Genomic DNA, 21,432 nt, shown 5'->3' with positions numbered 1-21,432 from the left:
CTCTTTCATTTATCTTAAAAAATATATCAATTATTCTAGCAACTTCATATACAACTTCTCTTCTCCCTCTTTTTCAATCAAATTCTTCGGACTTCAAAATAGCCGGGCTCCATCTCTTTTCCTGATTCCACTCTCTCTCTCTCTCTCTCTCTCTCTCTCTCTCTCTCTATATATATATATATATATTTTTTTTTTTTTGATTTGATTTAGAAAGAGATTTAGCCCAATTATTTTTTTTTCTTATTTTTTTCAATAAATAAAAATAATATGAGGATAGATTTGTAAAAAATAAAATCTTAAATTTTTTTTGTTCTCACAAAATAACACGACGCGACTCTTGTGGTCTGTGGAGAGCGCAAACCAGCACGTGTAATCCGCGCAGCCTACCTCCTCGGTCGCGCATTCATTCGCCTACTCATCATTCATCCTCGCACCAAACGCATCTAACTCGTTCAACCTGCCCCCATGAAAGCCTAATAACATTAAGGACAATAATTCCACGTGGCACTATGTTATTCGCAACTCCAGCTGGGTCCCAAAACGTCTTGATGATTTGGAGGCCCAGAGATTGCCACGTCGTCAGATCCCCGAAACCATCGAGAGTTCCTTTTTCGTGCACGCCATCAATCACGTGAAGTGCATGCACTTTTTAATCATATAACCAAGAATAATATTATAATAATAAAATCAGAATTGACGACGAGAAAGACGAGCCTCGAGGCGACGCTAACGCTTGGGAGAAATCGCCCGCTCTCTCTCTTGTACTCCGCTCCTGTCTCTTCTCGCTTCGTCCCCTATCCCCGAATCCTAATCGATCTGAGAATTCGGCGCTCCCGATCACCGGAAACCATGGCGTGCTCGATCGCCGTCGAGGAGCTTTCCGCCGCCGAGCTCCTCCTCCGGGCCGCGGCGATGGTGCCGGCGTCCCACTACCTCTTGGCCGGCCTCCTCCTCCTTTTCGTTTTCCTCTACAACTTCCTCGAGTATCACCTCGGCGGCGACCTCATTCGTGGGTGCAGGGGCAATCCGGTGACCCTTACTTTCGACCCGGCCTCCAAGATCTATGAGGGGTCGTCTCCAAATGCCGAATCCTTCACGGGAGGTGGAATCGGGTTCTTTGATCTGGATTTCTTTGTTATGGGATTATTTTTGGATCGGTTAATGGTGGTTTGATGGGTATTTATGCAGGTACTTGGCCACACCGTGGCTCGCGAGCCCCCATTTCCAGACTGCGTTTCTGAATTTCTTCGGGAATCCTCCTGTTTTTAACTACAGAAGGTCAGTGATAGTATCTATTCAAGATTTGCTGTTGGTTCTGTGAATGCTATGTTGGCATTGGTTTCAATATAAAGCTAACTTCCTTGAAGTGGAAAGTGTCGATAAATTCTCCTTTTTGTCCCTTTCGCTGCCTTTGTGTTCGAATGTGAGGCTTCTTTCCACGGACCATACGTGAATCATTATGAACAAATTTGGGTGGTCTATTCTTCAGCTTTCTCGGCTTCTTCTACCCCATGGCATTGCTCCCTGACAAATGTGTATTACTTTGTCTTTGTATGTAGCCGGTAATCAATGTTGAAATTGGTATTGGCTGACCTACTAGGTAAATGTCAGAACTGTTTGATCTTTGTCCATACAGGCAAAAGGTTCCCTAAATTTGATGGGAAGGGGCTCAGGCAATGATGATTGGACGATGAGGAGTGATAAAATGTTACCCATATTTGATAGAAAAAGGCTTAGGTGACTTTGATTGGATGGTGAGAGGTGATGAAAAGTTGCTATCATAGTCACAAGTTATGTGTTTTAGACCAACAGCTGGGCTTAAAGATTCAGACTTGGCGAAAACACAGAAAATACAACAAAAAGTTCAAAAAAGAATTTGGATGATTCAAATTGCACCACCACCACCATCACCACCACCATCAACAAAAAAGGGAATCATTTTTTTGGAAAACATTTTTTGCAACTTGATTTGGTCATGAATGTCATACAACAGTAAGCTGAATGACTCATGAATAATTGAAACGTTTTTTTTTTTTTTTTGGATCAGTTCCGTTATCCAATAACACCTTGGAAAATCATCTGGCCAAGGAAAAAGTCATGAAAGATTTGAAAATTTTCAACAACTCATTGGGTATTTTTTACTACATGGATTGTTATCTAAGGAAGACTCGAATCTGTTAGGTTTCATGTCTTTTCTCTTTATTGTACTACTTACTTTTTCCATATTTCATTTAGTTTTATTTGCATTAGATGGCTTTGCACAAGGTTCGTCATCTCGATACAGGACCCCATACTGATACCATCCTATTATAGCATTGGTATGTAGTATGGTATGAGACAACAAGACGTATAGAGTGCCAGTACAGTAATAGATTGCACCCAGTTCGATACGATATGATACCGACCGGTATGGCAAATCTTGGTCTACACTAAATATTATCACCTTTTCCCAGCATTGCTCAATTAAATGATGGTGTATAAGGTGGAGAAATTTCATAATAATCACAACAATCATGCAGACTGTTTTGAGGGTTTTCTTCTCCTCTATTTAAAATATGAATGTCAATTCTTTTATCCAACTTAATTTTTGTATGTCTTAATTAACTTGGGGCATTTCTTGCTACTTTTATTTATGCATCCTTATGTTACTAAGAGGAATAATGTATAAAAGCTGTGACATATATAAATGACCAAGGCAGCTCAAACGTATTTCTTAATCACTGGCAAGAAAAGAAAGTTAATATCCAATATCAGTTTTTTCATGTCTGTATTCCATTAGTGAACCTTGGACAGACTTTCATGAAATATCTGGGCCAAAAATTGTAAGTCAAAGTTCAGTAGGTTTTATGTTGTCAATGTGTATGCATTTCATCTTAATTGCATTCTATTTCCATTACCAATTCATTATCTAGTTCAATCTTAAATATAGATTTTGCTATCATGATTTGCAGTTAGATCTTTTTTTTTCTTTTTTTTTTTTTTTTAATTTGAGAAGGAACCACTTAAGCTTCTCCAAGCAATTAGTTCATAGTGCTAGTAATATATAATTGGCCTTAAGAGAAAGTTTAGCCTTGTTCTCTCTATTATTTGAGCCTAACCATCTTTTGGTGTCTATGTGTTTCTTTACTTATTAATGATAATAGTGCTAAATCACAAGCTGTTTATGTTTTATATATAGGTTGTTCTTCATTGTTATAAATTATGAAAACCCTTGTTTTTCTGCAATTAATGTGTTCTATTGCATTTCAGGCAGTTATTCTCTGTGCATGATGGTGGAACTATTGCTTTAGATTGGTTGCTTCCTTCTGATGGTAAGCTCTAAAAGCTCTCATTTTTCAGTAGCATCAGGTGATGCTTACTGTTCAATGTTGTTGACATTGTGTGGCTAATTTATTATAATCATGATGCTATGAAATAGGTATTACTTAGGCAATTGAACCTGTGCTTCCCCATGATTAGGCAAGCCTATTGGCTGCTTATATCAAGGAGTGATATAAGCAACCCTGTTCATCTTATCTCTACTTTAACCTTTATATTTACTTACCCTTTTTTTTCTATTTTACTTTAGCTAACTGGCAATCTGTGTTTGCTAAACTATCAATATTCAAGCTATTATAATTTTATCCAGTAGGTTTCCCACTGGCCGACTTAGTAAATTCATTGGGTGAAGGATAACAGCAACTTGGGTTTGATCCCATCCTTGCATTGGCTTTGACTAGGTTTCCTCTTCCTTGGATTCAGAGACAGAGAGAGAGAGAGAGAGAGAGAGAGAGAGAACCTATTTCCTACCTCTACTTTTTTTGGCTAGGATTGTAGTTTGCAGCATACTTTCTAGATATTCCGCAAATATTATTTACATGATTAATCATTCTACTGGATTATGTTGGACCATTTTGGTGTGGTGGATTGTTTTCTATTCTTAAACGAAAGGAAGTATTGTTTTTTATAGTGGATTGTTGCAGATTCAATATTTGTCCTCTAGCTTCGTTCTAGATGACACATTTTCACTCTGGCCATGATATGTCTTGAATAAAATTTTGTACTTTCAGGTAAAATATTATTCATCTAGAATTCCAATTTTGTGTTGTATCATTCTGCTTAAATTAAGAGTCTAATGGCCTATTTGACATCTGTAGTCATTCTGAATAAGCCCCAGTCCAATTCAGGGTTGGATTTGCTTTTTTGAAGATCTATTCATACAAAGTGCAATGTTCTTTTGCACTATTTGCCAGTACTTTCTCACAACTTCTGTTGGGTGTAATTAGCGCCACCTTTTTTTGATGGTCCTTCCACTCAAGCTTGAGTATGTTTGTCGGGATGTCTCATGGTCTTCACACATAACCTTACCAACTTAATAACTTTCTCCATCACTCTACTTCTTAGTGCTGGCTGATACTTATAATATGATCAGGATGATTACTTGGTCAAATTATGTCATGCTGGCCTTCACCAATTTGTGCAGAATAAGATGCTTTCAGCTTTGGCTCTCATTTCTTGTTACCTTGAGTTTCTAATAGCTATACAACAAAGTCCATGCTCAAAAATTCAGAGTTAGTTTAGGTATTTCTGATATATGATGGATTTGTGCTGCTTAGGAATTTGATGCTTGGATTCTTTGTACTTTTGCACATAAGGGAAGAAGAAGAAGGAGAAAACTAACATAATTTTTTAAAAGCATCAGATTACAAGATTAAAGTTTGTATATGTTACTTACTATGTTACTTTTTACAGTTGCAGGAGGTTTTTCTGATGCATCCAGGATCATTCCTAAAGATGATATAACACCTATTGTAGTTGTTGTCCCTGGACTGACTAGCGATTCTCTTTCTGCGGTAAGATTCTTATTTTATTTTGTCCTGAATGTTGATGGAAATGGCTAATAGTTTGTTGTTTCTAGAACTCTACAACATAAGATATATAAAGTAGGAACTTGATTAAGCAGGATAGTCACTATGTGCAGACTTCCAAGACTACTACCGGGCAAAAGTGATACCAAATTCTGTTTATCACAAAGAACTTGCTTGAGAACCATTCTATCAAACCATTTCTTAACAAACTCAATTGAATAATGGGGAAGCCCATGACTCCTAACAATCTTTTAGGATGAGACCATACTGTTTATTTTTATAAATGCAGAAATTGTTATAAAGCCTTTTGTGATGTTTGATGTTGAATCTGATCCAGACTCTGTTTATTGACTTTATTCTGTATCAAACTGATCATCTTGTATAACCCATATGCTTTATAATATTTGCAAGCATTTATCAATGCACTTTGTCTTTATCTTTGAGGATTTCCTTGACCTTTCCTGAAAAGTGATGACAGCCATTTGAAAATATAAAAGTAGAGAATCAATCTTTACATTTGGTTTGTACAAGTTAATGGAAAGTGGAAAAGTCCACCAGATGAAACACCTCCTTGTTCATTAGAAACTCTGAAGGAAAGCCCTTTTGATCCATTATTTGACACAACAAGGAACTATACATATAAAATTTATGAGACATGCATGTTTGCAGAGATGATGATAGTCATGAGTATATGATTCTGCAGTCAATAGGAACTGCCTGTTGATTTATTTCTAAATTGAATGTGTATTGAAGGTGCAATATTGTATGAAACCTTTTTCTCTATGCTAGAAAAGCTGTTTGGGAAGTCAGCTGCTTATTATGTTAACATATATTTGCATTTCAGTATGTAAAACATTTTGCCCATGCGATAGCAAAAGAGGGATGGAACGTTGTTGTTAGCAACCATCGAGGCCTGGGTGGCATCTCCCTGACAGTAAGATCTATTTCCTTTTTCCTCCTATTACTGTCATCTTCTTTTCAGTCGATCTTGGATTTGCATCTAGTAACAGAGGATGATGGTGACTTGGAATGGAACATGATTCTGTGGTATTGCATGGATGCCGATGCCTACCTTTTTTGATAATAGGTGGCTCCCAGAGGAGTGCCTTGGAATGTGGATTTTGTTATATTTATCTTTGTTTTCTCTTTATCAATATGATAAGATGTTATAATATGGCCATACATGCCATCCATTTATTCATGCCAAGCAAATGCAAACTTGCTGCACTGATGGATGGCTTGCATCTTGAGTCAAGTTCCATGACATTAATGACTAGCAGAACAATCTGATTCTGCATCTAGAGATGATAGATTTCTACTGATCAAAAGGATATTTATTGTTATGTCCGAAGCAACCAAATAAACACATGGTGCTTATGTCATCTGCTCTATCTATTCTCCACATGAATCATAGCTGCCGACAGTGCTGACTGGATCACCTTATTTAAAGGATTTTTTTAACAAGTTTTGAAGATGTCCTCATTATTTTTAATCTTTTTGTAAATGATGAAAGATTCTGATGCAATAAAGATCAGTGTGGTATTAGATTCTAGTCTACTATTTCTTATCTTTATATGCTGTAGACTAATACGCAGATTAGGTCTGATTGGTCAATCAAGTTTTGAAGGAAAACATTTTTTTTTTGGCATACGTACAAAAATTAGCAATGGGAATTAATACCCACAATTCATGAATCAAAAGGCGAGATTATTAAAATCATCATCACATGAAGAGCATCACCTTTAAAAGATTTGGATTTTTGATCAATTTAGAGAGATGACTCCTTTCTTTCGTAATGCATGCATGTTAGGGAGAAATTAACTCCTAATTCCAATGCATATATGACTTTCCTTGGTAGCAATAGCTGAAGAAAGGGTCCCTTGGAGGATGTCAGGAGAAAACAAAGAGGAAGGTTGCTCTTAGTAGTAGGAATCTTCCGCTTGGGGTGTCCCACCTGCTTCTGAATCTCTTGGAATTTCTCACCTGCTTTCTTATTTTTTTTAAAAAAAAGAAAGAGGCCCATTTCGCCGTACACCCAAACCAGAATATGGTTTCGCACTCCACCCACTTCTGGTAACTAAGTTTTTCAGTGAGTCCAAGAGAATCTCCTATTTTGTTTTTTCATTAACTTGATAGATTTCTTATGATTTAAATTCTGTACTTGATATGAATTTGAACTCTAATTCATCAGCAAACAACTCCATTTTGGCATTTGTTCCAAAGACTAGAATCTAAGATAGCAACAATCCTGCATCCTTTTGAGTAACGCTTGATGATTGGCATTGGTTATTAACATGGAAAATGTGGACGAAGACATCTTGTTGCTAATCTCCATATCAACAAATTAGTAGCTAAATTTCTTGAAGTCAGGTAACACATTCCTTTTTTCCTTTTTTTTTGTTTTTTTTTTCTTTTGGTGGTGGTGGGGGGGGGTGGAGGGTTGTATACAAGCAGTAGTCTCTGCAGATATGAGTGTGCTTATGTTCTGTCTTTAACATGTGATACCACAGTACAAGTGCTATTTGTTGTGCAGGATTAGACTCATTTAATTGTATCATGTAGTGTTTCCAAGAAGTCTTTACAGGAAAAGGTGTTGAATATGAGAAGTCAACATCACAAACATCTATCTGAACAAAATTATGTTTGTTGAGAGTATCTCTTTTCTGTTATTTGTGTCATTTAAAACTTTTAATACCATATTGGACAGTCTGATTGCTTCTATAATGCTGGATGGACGGAAGATGTTCGGGAAGTTGTTAACCATCTTCATCGAGAATATCCAAAGGCTCCTCTTTTTACTGTTGGGACAAGTATTGGCGCCAATATTCTGGTCTGCAAACAAACCCTTTTCCCTATCATTGTATGTATTTTTACTGGTAGGAAACTAATGTGAAGCATAGTCTCTTGGGATTGTTTGTATTTCAAGATTTATGAATTGTTAATAGTTTGTAAATTATCTACAGTCCTTGGATTTTTTATGAAGGACTTCCATGATGCATGGCTTTAGGTACTATCATTGCATACTGTCCTATGACTCACTGGCAAACACCCTTAATAAATCAGTTTCACAAGTTCAATTCATTTTCAAGTGCATGAGTTGAGGAATACAACATTGGCTATACTTACTATTTCTATCATTTGCTATACTTGAAAATTATATAACCATCTGAGTTGTCTTGGACATTTCTTTGTTCATCCCATGTCCAATAGTCATTGTGACATTTACCCAAGCTTTTTGATTGTTGGTTGTTTGGTCTTGGCATTTGGGAATCGTTTGTTACTTGATTCAGTAATGTTTCCCTAATTTATGTTGACTGGCAAAATACTGTAATTGGTTGCTTGTTACGTTCAACAAATGGTCAGCCATAATTCTTCTGTTTTCTTCTGGATCTTTGATTTTAGGTCAAATATCTTGGAGAAGATGGGGAAAATACACCTGTTGCTGGTGCTGCATCTATTTGCTCTCCTTGGGATCTGGTGGTTAGTTACCTCAGCTTACCTACTTAATTCTTATTTCAAGTGTGGCAGAAGCTTATTTACTTGCAAAATGCATACAGAAAAGATCAAAACCTATCATATTAATATTTAGTTGGCTTATTTGATGGATTCACCTGATTCAAGATGTATGATAAATTCTTCAAGAATTGAGAGCATTTTTTATCAAAAAGTGTTTATCAATAAGATTAATTTTAAATGAAGTAAGTCATGATGTAAAAAAAGTAACAGACAGTGGCACTTTTCTGTGCTACATGATATGTACCCTTGTACCATTCTGATAATGTTGCAAGCTTGCAGCATTATTCTAAGTGCCACATGCCTAATTTTTGTTGTGCCAGTGCTTGGCATGCACTTCCATGCATGGGCATGCAACTTGCTACATGTCAGTCTGGTGCTAACCAACGATTGAAGTCCCAATGGAACAGGGGCCATCCTGTCCCGTTCCATTGAGATCCCGGTACCTAGGATGGGTACTGGATCCCGAAACCTCCTTTCGGCCTTGGTCCCGGCAGTTCCGCCTTCATTCACATCAGATCATGCGCCGATACGGCCATCCCGGTTGGGACGTGCCCTAATTTTTTTCTTCTCTGGATGATGCTTTGAACGGCCGACTTGTTGCCAGGAGGAAGAAGAAGGAAGGACCGAGTTGCGAGTACTGAACCTTTTCTGGCACTGTCATCATCACCGGGAGGGAGGAGCACGGGCCCTTTGGTTCTTTCAATTTTTCCATGAAGAGAGTAGAGGAAGTTGAGAGGGAGGATCGATCGGGAAGGTGAAGGGAGAAGAGAGGAGGGAGGAGGGAGGGAGGCATTGGAATTTTCTGAGGAGAAGCCATCAGTTATAGATCGAGATAAAGGAGGGGGGATGGAGGAGGGTGTCAAGTACGGCCTTAAGGCCCTTTTTTCATGGCAGTTTGGGTTATATCTTTCACTCCAAAGAATGACTGACCTTCTTTCTTGGCATCATCCATTGGATCACCCACATAGCTCTCAAAGCACAGTCTCCCATTCATCAACCTGCATAGATCTTGAAGTGACGTTTGCATGAGCCATTGGTTGATTCACATGAAGAAAGGTGAATCATTCTTTTGCGTGAAAGATAGAGCCCCTACCCTTTTTGTGTTTTCTCCCAACTTACTGATTGCTTGGGCCTTGGTGGAGTCAGCATGGCAGCAATCGTGGGAGTCCGGATATTTCGCGACTGATATGATGCACGCACAAGTATATAACTGCTAATCTGACAGTGAACTTGTATGAATCATTCTTTTGAGGCGAATCAACCGTATGAGTCACAAGAGTATTTTTCCCCTCCAATACAACAGCAGCATATACGCATGAAAGAAAGTTAAAAAGAAAAGTCAAAAAAATATATTTAAACAATAACAGAGCTGTAAAACTTTAAGATAAATTCAAAAAATAATATATATAAGGATATCCCAAGCGTGTTTTGGGATGCCTGATTGGGAGGGCCACTGGGATGGGGCGCGACTTGGGGAGTCCCGTTCCAGGTGAAAATCGGGATGCCCGCATACCATGGGATCTAAAACCTTGGTATTGATAACTTCTTGATTGATGCATACTGATTGATTCTAATTATACTGTCATGGTTAGGACAAGCTGTTCATGGTGATAATTTTTATTATTATCATCACTTTTACCTGATCTTTTGCTTCTACTTGCAACTTTTCTAGTATTTTTTGTCTGCTGATGCTGTCCTGTACCTAGACATCAGTGGTGAGGGATGTTGTTAGGCTCAAAATCTCTTAATTTGGTTTGCTCTCCATGTTGTTTCAGAAAGGACAGTTTTTGATCATGCATGTCATTCATTTTGGACTTCCCAATTAACCTATTAATGGATGAAATCAAGGTTTGCAATCTTGATAGTGGACGCCAAAACCAATACTATGTTGATACAGTCTCAGTATGCTCAGTACTGGGGTTTGATTTGGCGTACCGAGACTCAGTACACCCCCCATTCCAAGTCTTGGTTTGGTATCCATACAAAATGGTAAGCCTGCTATAGGGTGGTATGCACCGATATGGCAAATCTTGGATGAAATCCAATTTAGTATTAAATGACAACTCAAGTCCAGCAAATCCTTTATTGTTCAGAGTTTAGATCACATTATGGTTTCTCATTTTTTGTGCTAATTATTATTATTGGGGGAAATTATTGGCAAATCATGCCCATTTTGTAGGTATGTGACAGGTTCATTACTCGCAAGCTTGTGCAACGTTTTTATGACAGAGCTCTTACAATTGGTCTCAAGGGTTATGCTCGATTGTATGTTCCAATTGCATTCATCATTGTACTTCTTTAGCCTAACTGATAAATTTGTAATTGATTCTACTCTCCTGTCACAGACATCAACCTATCTTAACTCGTCTTGCAAACTGGGAAGGCATTCGAAAGGTATGCCTTGTATTGTTGGTTAGACATGTGTCAGTCTGATTATCAATGGTATGCCTTGCATCATTTGTTAGACATTTGTCAGTCTGATTATCAGTGAAATGCATCAATGTTAGTTAAAATATTTGTAGTTTAATGAATGTGCTCAGTCTTGTAGTAAACTTGTATAATGGTTTTATCCCTAAAATGTGATTTTATCAAGTGATAGTGAATAGTTTAGATGTTTAACAATAAAGATGCTGTTTGAACAGAAAAAGGGGAAAAGAAGAGAGGAATAAATTGGAACAGGTTAGCTCACTATGAAACCACTATTCTTGGAATAGAGTTATTATATATGATTGCCATATATTAATTACACAGTTAACTTGAGTTTAGTTTGACCCTCTTTGATATCAAAGTATTTAAAGTTCTGAAGTTTTCCTGATCAAGATTGCACACAAATACAAAGTACATCATTGTTCTAATGGGAATTATCCCTTTTTTTTTTTTAACTTTTACTAAAATGTCCACATGCATGTGTGTGTGTGTGTGTCAACTCATTTAAGAAACATCTTGCTGATGCAAAAATATGGATCAATGATTTCATGAGCCAACATTCTTTTTAGTGAGGTAGAGGCACCCATCATTTGATGAAGATTCTTTTCGTAAGTTTCAATGAAAAAGTGGTAAAATAGATTCCTGTCATTTAAAAAAAATGAGGTGAGTCTTGGTAATCTTAAATTATTGTGTTTTTCTTTTTTAAATGAAAAAACCTTCCAGATAATGAAAAAACCTTCGAGGAATATACAGTAATTTTGTTTAGTTCTATGTCAAATTTGTAAAATTCAGAGTTTATTTTTTTATATATAAAACTTGTGTCTCTCTTGTTAATGAATGTTGAGGGCATAATTCTTGGTGGATGAAGCCATAATTTAGAGAATGTGTTATGTATGAGTCATTTCAATTAATGAGGGTCAGCTTTAGCGCAATGGTAAGATTGTTCCTTTGTGACGTGAGGTTGTGCATTCAAAAACATGGAAACAGCCGCTCTACATGTGGGGTTAAGGCTGCATACATCTAACCCTCCCCAGACCTTACAATGACGGGAGCCTCGTACATTAGTCCACCCCATTTTTGAGTCAACTCAATCAATCATATCATTTAGCAGTATCTTGAGAAATTCTTCAAGTTTTCCTTGTTCCTTCTAAGGTTAAATTGCTCAATTTTTTGCCTATTTCTTTGAAAGCTATATAACTCTTTGTCTTTCTCTCTGCTTTTATTAGTCCTGTTCTGTCCGAGACTTTGACAATCATGCCACTTGCCATGTTGGAAAATTTGAGGTAAGTTGGAATGACTTCACCATTTAGATTCTGTCCCACAAGTTACTTAAAAGTGTATTGCATTTATCAGACAGTGGATACATACTATCGCCGCTGTAGCAGTGCTAGTTATTTGGGAATGTATCAGTGCCACTGCTTTGCATCAGTGCTTTGGACGATCCAGTCTGTACAAAGGAGGCAATTCCTTGGGATGAGTGCAGGTATAACCATGATCCAGTCATTTGCTCTTGTAAAAGTAGGCATGTTTTAGTACTTATTTCATTTCCTGTTCCTGATAGAATGATTGGTTATGCTTTTGTGCAGAGCGAACAAAAACATTGTTTTGGCAACAACAGCTCATGGTGGACATCTTGCATATTTTAAAGGACTAACCGCACGTAGCTTATGGTACTCCAGCAAGCCCCCATCCCCCTTCCCCTCCTTTCCCAAACTACTTTTTACATGAGTGGAAAATTTTTGATTGTTTATTGAGAAGGATATGTTAGAGATATACTTCCCATACTGAGAGTAGAATATTAAAATTACAGAACCCAACTTCAGTAATTTATTTTTAGTTGCTATTTGCACTGGATGATTTGCAACTGAAGTCCATATATGTTATATGTTCCAACCCCATAAAGTTGAAATACAGAAGATAATAATATACATGTTGAATTCCATAACAAATAATGAAAGTTCGAAGTTTTATAGTTTTGTGAGTATATGATCCTTACATATCATTTTTTGAGATGCATGATATCCTTGAATACAGAATGATCTTTGCCTGTTTCAGAGAATTGTAAGATGATTGGTATTCTGCACGGCCATATGTTATTACTCAAACATTGTGAACAGATGGCAGATGCATTAAAAGAGAGAAGCTGCTGCATTCCAGTTTCCAGGTTGTTTTCAAATTTAATGTCAATGTTCTTTGCAGGTGGGTGGGAGCCGTCCACGAGTTTCTTAATGTTCTACACTCAAGCCCATTCATGCATGGCCAGAAAAAGGTACTGAGTTTGATTAAATTTTTATAATGAGATTTTATGCTGCTTGATTGTTAAACCATAGTAAAAGAATATTAATTATGCTAGTCTTTTCTTTTACACTTTTACTGTGATATTCTCGCATCTAATTTACGGGTTTGGTATGATGCAGACATTACATCCTGGCTTGCATTCTTCTCTGGAATCGTCCATTGATAAGAGCCCATATGTGAATATCATGGAAGATGGAATGGTTGCTGCAATGAAAAATGAAGGAGAAGGTTCCAGCAATACACTGGACTTACCTGATGATAAGATAAATCATGACATGAGATCTGAGAACGATTTTGTGGTTTCTGACCCAAGAGAACCAATAACAGAAGCAAGCACAGATCCTGTTCATGAGGTTTCCCCTTCATCAGTTGAGAAGACAGCGAATGAGACTTATTCCAAACTTATCCATGCTGTGATGGGTCCAATGAAGAGATCCACAAACCAGCTGTCACGACATTATAGAACATCAATATGGTTGCTCGCATACATTGCCATCATGACAAGCTGGCCTTTCATTGGCACTCTCCTAAATATCTTCAGGAGGAAATTCAAGGGTTCTTTGCCAGCATCTTTGCTTAGAAGATAAGAATGAGAACGCCTATATCTGACATGTATGTATCTTTATCACCTGATGGCATGCAGGTAACTTTTTGTTTAAATAAACTATATGATAGACTTTCACAAGGTTATAGACCTTTGGATATCTTCATGATAGAGCCTAGAATTCGTCCTTCTACATCAAAAGGGCAGCTGTAAAATCTCTTTCATAGAGGCAGATGATTGACAAACAGATCCTTGTCTGGGAAATTCATCAATTCTGCATCATTGTTTGCATCGATGCTGAAGTATGGCAACACACACCACCAAAAGGCAAAACATGGCAGTTACACCCTACCCTTCTTGTGGATATGGAACTCCAAACCTGTTTGACCTGCCCATGCCACTCCTTCAGGATGTCTGAAACTGGGACTGGAATTAATCTAGCAGAGTGCTACTTTACGCTTGCTGCTTACCATGTACAATTAGCAGGCTTCTCATGGAACAACAAATGGAAATGCTGGGCGCGACGGGCTACACCTATGATTGGCCTGTCCATCCCAGGGTGCAGGTTAGATGTGGGTGCGTAATAATTGGATTTGGCTCCTCGGCTGGTATTTGTCCCAATAACCTAGTGTAATTCAGCTTGAGGATATTGGGTCTGTGCTTGAGGGTTATAATTATGTTTGTTAGACATTATTTGTGGTAATAAAGAAAATTTTGGTCCCACAATTTCCTGATTCTTTGTGTAAGACTACTCAGGTTATATCTTAATTTGTACTTTATAGAACTAATAAAAAGATGACTTTGGCAAGGATGAAACCTAGTCAGGTTTTGCAAGGATGAAAGCTTAAAAATATTGAACTGACAAATTATGCACCCAGAATCAAGCCCAATTTGACTGTATTCAAAATGTTTCTCCCCAAAACAATCTGGATTATGTTGGTCAGGTTGCTCAAGACAGAATGAAGTTAACGTTGCATGAATCATTATTATTGTCAACATAAAAATTAGGTTCTGGCTGGAAACCCTTTACATGGATTAGCTTTTGCTAGCCATTTTGGGAATGCTATCATCAAAATTCAAACTGGATTTGCATTGCAGCGGCTATCATGTCCTTAACCCGAGCTCGACTTAGGTTAAGAGAAGGTTATATATTCCAGGCCTAAACAGACCCAGGCTAGGCAGCTATGGCATAACCCTATGGAATTATGCATTTGGTTAGATTAGGATATGGTCAAACCAACCTGAGTGGTTATTTTTTTGCATCACCATTTTGAATTGTCTACAGGCAAATTGGTCTTCACCAACCTAACCCACCATTCAAAGAGACTCGAGCAATCGTTACAGGGGAAATGTAGCAGCGCTCCTTAATATACCAAATTACCAAGGGTAATTAGCCAGCTTGTGGACTGGTGGACAGCTACAATGTCTACCAGAGCATCTGTCATCTGATTCCAAGAGATGACAGTCCTTCACAAACCATTCTCCATCCTCGAATCATCTTCCATTCAGCATTTATTTTTTGGTAACTATCAAAGCTTCAAAGATCAATGCTTTGTCCATAAATTAAATATTATGTGATTTGCAAATAAATTTTATTATATTACAAAAACTCAATGTGGATAGTTTTGGAATATAATAAAATGGGATTCTTCTAACAGCATATATATATATATATATATATATACTGTACTGATCTCATCCTGCACTTTGGCATGACTTTGATGCAACTGTTTCACCCATTAATAAGTAATTTTGATCCTGTTATTTGTTGGTAGTACCATACATATATCTTTTTAATTCTTTGTTATTTCTTTTGTTGTAATTTTGTCAAAATGATAATCTTAATTTTTTAATGGTAAATACACATATATTGTGACAAATTAAAATCTATATGAAAGTTATTCTCATAAAAAAGTACTTAAAAGGAATAAGGGATCTCGAAAGATTTTTTTTTTTATTTATTTATTTTTTGATGAAAGTTAGGCCGTTAGTCTAACTGATTTTCATTAAGAAAATGAAAATAGACAACAGGAGCACTATAAAGGGAGAAGTTTTAGAAGTCAGCTTATTCTTAGCTAGTTTCTATTCTGTATTTTGAGATGTAGTCTTTGGAGATATAGCTCTCTGATAATCAATTTCATGTTTTATTTTCACATCACTTAATACGTATGTCTATGTTGTAAGTCTAATAGCCATGGCACTTGTTTTGTTTTATCTTTTCTTCTATATTGGGTTATATACGGGATCCAATTGGATCCAACTATGTAATCCTCCCTTTATAACTTTTCTCTTCATTTTCTTTTCATTTGCAATAAAGACTGGATGGTTTTACCTCCCTTTCCTTCAATTTTTTTTTTTTAAAAACGTGGCTTAAAGCCAAAGAAAAACAAAAAAAAGAAAACCACAACACGGCCTTACACCGGTGGTGAAACTAGCTAGCAAAAAAAATCTTGAAATCTATACCTATTGATTCCCATTTGGATGCTTCTTTAATGGAAAATGCTTTAAGCCTATGGACCATTAAGCCACCTACTGTGATAGCGAAGGGTGATGAGGTAAACCAAGTCGCCAGGGACAACATTGGCGTTATGGCCTAAAATTAACACTCCAATCCCTCTTATATCACATCAAAACCGGGTTTAATTTTTGGCGACCTTGCGATGTAGCAACACTGGATGTTGTTTTCAATCCAAAAACAAAAAAACAAAAAATATAGTGGATGTTGTTTTGACAAAAAATAATGCCGATAAAGACATGCCATCCACTACTTTAACTGGGAAATTATTGGATGCAATAATGGAGTTAGAGCAAAGTTGTCCACGTTTTATTCTGGCCGCGCAGCACGCCCCTGACGTAAGGCAGCCTTCCGGCCACGAAACACGCCAGGCAGCCTTCTAGCCACGAGAAACACGCCACCAACCGCTAATTAAAGGCATTTTGGTGGGGACTCATCACTTATAAGAGGAAAGATATAGGAGAAGATTGCACCATCGTATTGTCGCATAATTTAAAATTTATTTGCATTATCTTCTAAATGGAACTTGATAGTGCTCTCATCTTTTATAGTGGTATAGAGCTACATGACATGGTCTAAGGTTCCATGTATAAACCCTCTAAGACTGGGTTTAACATCATTGTCATGTTCTTTTATAAAAATAGAAATATATTTTTATCATTGTCAAGTTCTTTTATAAAAATCTGTTTGATGCTCACTATTGTTTATATATATTATATTTTTTTATTTTATATTATTTATATATATATATTAACTTTGACCACCGGGAGGTCTTCCACTACGGCATCTTGGGACCGTCTTGTGGATCCTTCTAATAGTCTTGACTAGGTCGGGAGAAAAAGGCGATGGAGGCATTAAGAGATGGGCTGCATCAATCTAGGAGTGAAAAACAAAGGCATCCCACCGGCACCCCTTTTTGAACCGCAGCATCCCACTATATAGCCTTAAACCACTTCTCAATGCATAAGAGAAATTTTGAAAGAAAATCTCAAAAAATTATTTTATTAACTTTAGTAATCAAAAGAGTAAATAGGGGTCCTATTTATAGTGTTTGTTTGGTCAATTCTCTCATCGTCTGTTCGTGGAAAATGAATATTTGCAAAAAAATCACACTGATCGGAGTTGCTTCGATGGAGACCCTCCGATGTTAAGTCAGAGAGGGAGACTGGACAACAGTAAGTTTGAATGATTTGAGTGCAGAGCTCAGACAAAATGGCTTATGATGCTGTTGCCTTAATGAGGTTGTTGTAACCGTCGGACATGATTCCGCATTTTATGACCTAAATCATCGGGCCATAATTGCGTGTGGATTGTAATCCCCACTAATTGTGCTCGATATGCGACTAAAATCGCTGTGATGGTTATAGTATCGTGTTTATATATTTGGCAGTCGGCCATTTGACAGTCGTCATGAAGATAGTCAGTCGGCCATGAAGATGGTAAGTCGGCCATGGTGAGTCAGCCATGAAGATGGTAAGTTGGCCATAGTGAGTCGGCCATGAAACAGTCGATCAGTCTACTTAGTCAAAACTCAGTCGGTAGTCGCTTTCAGGATCGTCCGTCTGTTTGATGGACAAAGTCGGGTGTTGGTCGGATTTGGCTGAAATTGATCGATATTTGGGGGTTAATCGGTTTGTCCCAACAATTGCCCCCCCACTTCTGAGTCCAATGAAAGTTGTCGCATATGTACCACGTGATCAGTTGTTTTAGACGAAAGGAGTTGTTATCTGTTATGTCGAGTCTCGACTCTACCGCCACATTCTCCGAAATACGGCCGATCATCCACTTTGTCATCTTCGAGCTGTCGTATCAGCAGAGAGATCTGGTGTCAGGTGTCGTTTGCGGAAGGTGAGCCGATGCCAGTCGTTACATCGGAAGGCGAACTGGCGTCATGCATTTTAATTCTGACTTGTAGATTGTAGATCCGACTATTTCGCAGACTTTGGAATCTACTAGTCGTATAGTTTCGACATATTTAGTTAGGATAACGATGGCAAGTCGGATATCCATTGCTCGGATCTTGATCGGATTATACGTTGTATTGTTATGATAAACGGTGGCAAGCTAATATTCCTCGACTGATCTGGCCGAGTCGGTATGATTCAATCTGACCTTGATCGTCTTGGCATTTTGTCTTTCTTAGCTGATGCTAAGTCGGCAAATTAGCCAGCTGCTTCGATGGACAGCTGACTATGAGAGCAGCATGGCTTTTATGGAGAAATTCTGCATCATTGGTGCTGGCCCTCCATTTGTAATCGATAGGTCAGTTCTCTGACTTTTATAGTGAAAGTCAAAATATATTCTGCATCGAATAGTCGATTTTTTAGTTTTTACAGTGAAAGCGAAATATATTCTGCACCGAGATAAAGTCGATTATTTGACTTTTACAGTGAAAGCCGAAATATTTTTGGTGTCGAAATAGTTGATCTTCTGGCTTTTACAGTGAAAGCTGAAATATAGTCGATGTCGAGATAGTCGATCTTCTGGCTTTTACAGTGAAAGTCAAAATATAGTCGGTGTCGAGATAGTCGATCTTCTGACTTTTATAGTAAAAATTGAAGTACATTCGGAGTCAAGATAGTCGATCTTCTGATTTTTACAGTGAAAGTCAAAGTACATTCAGAGTCGAGATAGTCGATCTTCTGGCTTTTATAATGAAAGCCGAAGTATATTCGGAATCGGGATAGTTAATTTTTTGATTTTTACAATAAAAGTCGAAGTATATTCAGAGTCGAGATAGTCGATATTCTGGCTTTTACAGTGAAAGCCAAAATATTGATGTTGACAGGAATTGACTACCCATCATTTAATAGTCGGCTGAACTTAAAGAGTGATGCAATATATTGAATTCTCCGAGTAGTTGCATTCGGAAGGAAGTCGAGTAGAATAAAATATCCATCATGCTTTTATTAGCTAATTGTCAGAACAATAACAGCATTGTCATGAGGAGTTTGAATTCTTCAAACATCCTCTTCCGAGAAAGTTATTATATTGAGTTGTTGTCGTTTCGCCGACTCTTCTTCGAGAGTTATCCCTCAATTCATTCATCTGGAGATCATGTTGATCATCTCTGCAGTCGGCTGATTATTTATAACTTCCTCAGTCTGCAGCTAAGTTGTCAATCGGCAGGAGGTTGATCCGACGGATCTCTCTGATACTTTTCGAGATAGCCTTGTCGAATCAGAACCTCTATCTCGTCCCTAAGTTGGATTACTGCTCGATATCATGACCATGATCATGATGGAACTAACAGTATTTCTTTCGATCGTGGCTTCTCGGTAGCGCTTTCATCGGTGGAGGTTGTTGTAGATATCCTGCTCCTTCGATCTCTAGGAGGATCTGCGCACGAGGAGCAGAGAGAGAGAAATATAGAAGTCATATCTATCGTAGTTCGACCTTGGACTCCATCGTCGAAGTGAAGCTCGCTCATTGGAAGGTGGCTAACTTGATTCGGTCGAAGCTTCTCCCTTCTTTTGTTTCTTCATCTTCTGACCCTTACCTTCTGTTTGACGTTGGTCAGAAGCTCCTTCGTTCGTGCGCATATGCTTGTAGGCATGCTCCAAAAGTTCGGCATAAGTTCGGGGGGGGTCTTGTCCAAAGAGTACGTGAATCGAGACCCCTCAGACCTCTTTTCATGACCAATATGGTCATGTCTTCATTGAGGTCCCTGACCTCAAGTATGGCTGCATTGAATCGGGCCACGAAATTTCGAAGGGTTTCGGTCTCTCCGTGCTTGATTGAGAAGAGACCATCCAAGGTTCGTGGTGGCCTTCGGCTAGTGCTGAAGTAGGCCACGAAGGGATGTTCCAGCTGTCTGAAGGAGTGAATGCTTTCTGATCAAAGTTTGGAGTACCAGGCCCGAGCAGCCTTCTGAAGTATAGTCGAAATCCAGAACAATTCTGTAGTTCCTCAACCAGTCCTTGAAATTAGGTCCAATCAATCTGTGGATATCTAGTATTTTGGTCAGGGGGTTGGATGCAGATATGTTTTCTGTAGAGAGTCAAAAGTTTCTAGTTAGATTTTATAATCAGACTTAACCAATTTGTTTAGGGGTTTCATTTTTAAACAAATTAGGCTCCCACTATTTTTTCAGATCCCTACACTTCTAGGTAGAGATGTGAAAATCTCCGTGATTAGTGATTTCTAGTGGGTGGTGCGGTCTCACCGACTGGCTCATCACCTCACCTAACAGTTATTGGTGATGGGTCAACCGATGAGTGGACAACTCTTGTCCAATGATTCTCTAATCATGGTGCACCCAAAACTTGATCTCTAATTCATGAAGCTCATCGTGTCCGAATATTGCTCCAATCCTTAGTTAAGTCAGACCCACCATTTGCACGAACTAGATTCCTGATTGAGTCCCTCATCGTATCCGAATATTGAGTACAACCCATCCTCTAATCCATAGCATCCAATGCCTAATGGACATGGTTGCGTCTTTCCGGTGCAACTGAACCACTATAACCAGCCGAGAATAATCAACCCCGGGAAGGATCCGCATATCCACAATAGTGGAAGACCTTAGACTTAATATTTTCTTAGAGAGATTTGATTTAGGTCTCATTAAACTTGACTTGACATAGTCATAACAATTATGACTAACCTAGTGGCATAGGTTAGTTTGAATTGTTAGTCACCTCAAATCAGAACTGGATCGACACATATGGCCAGATAAGTGAGACCGGTAGGAGGGATATACCATTAACTTGACAGAACGCATTCGAGTCGAGTAGCTCTCAATTAAAAATTATTCGATCGCATCTGTCCAACTTACCTTAGACACCAAATTGTCGAACCAGAACCAATTGGGTTAGTCTACAATCTAGGCTTTAACCACTGAGCCAAATTAGGTCTTAACTTGATCGAGTCACGTCTAAATGTGATTCAACCTTGACCTAGATTTAATCTATTAGGCTGGTCAATTATTAGCTTTCATGATCCCACCTAACCAACTTTTGATTCGATTTGATCAACCGCTAGACCTAATTGAGCTACCCAAGTCCGAACCCAATTTTATGAAAATGGCTTAGATCTAAAATTCTCAATTTTAGACCTAATTTAATTTTATAAGCTTAATTCATTAATTAAGTCTTAGATTTATAAATAAAATATGTAAATAAATCCTAGGATTTCAGGATCTAGGGTTTTGCAGAAAAGTAAGTTTGATTTCTGATTAAGGATGAACGTGCAGCACCCCTACATGCCATAAGAACATCCCATTGAATGGAGGAGAGGGTCTTAAACCTTACTTTGTTCTTATGACCGGATGGTCATGAGGAACA

The 21,432-nt window shown here is 38.0% G+C and overlaps 1 protein-coding gene across 1 annotated transcript; it reads left to right on the top strand.

The window, feature by feature from the left end:
• The first annotated feature begins 708 nt into the window (after nt 1-708).
• On the top strand, nt 709-13,914 carry LOC105037943 (embryogenesis-associated protein EMB8). Its single transcript, XM_073250101.1, is given in 16 exon segments — nt 709-1,066; nt 1,069-1,102; nt 1,189-1,278; nt 3,250-3,311; nt 4,732-4,832; nt 5,692-5,781; nt 7,555-7,677; nt 8,250-8,327; nt 10,543-10,628; nt 10,709-10,757; nt 12,017-12,073; nt 12,144-12,186; nt 12,189-12,273; nt 12,377-12,460; nt 12,990-13,059; nt 13,208-13,914. Coding segments are annotated over 16 exon segments (1,737 nt in total). The 5' UTR covers nt 709-849; the 3' UTR covers nt 13,676-13,914.
• Nucleotides 13,915-21,432: the final 7,518 nt, after the last annotated feature.

Source organism: Elaeis guineensis, chromosome 1, assembly GCF_000442705.2.
Source record: "Elaeis guineensis isolate ETL-2024a chromosome 1, EG11, whole genome shotgun sequence".
Classification (NCBI taxonomy): Eukaryota; Viridiplantae; Streptophyta; class Magnoliopsida; order Arecales; family Arecaceae; genus Elaeis; species Elaeis guineensis.
Note: the sequence above shows the minus strand (reverse complement) of the source record. Positions and strands in the feature narration are given on the sequence as shown.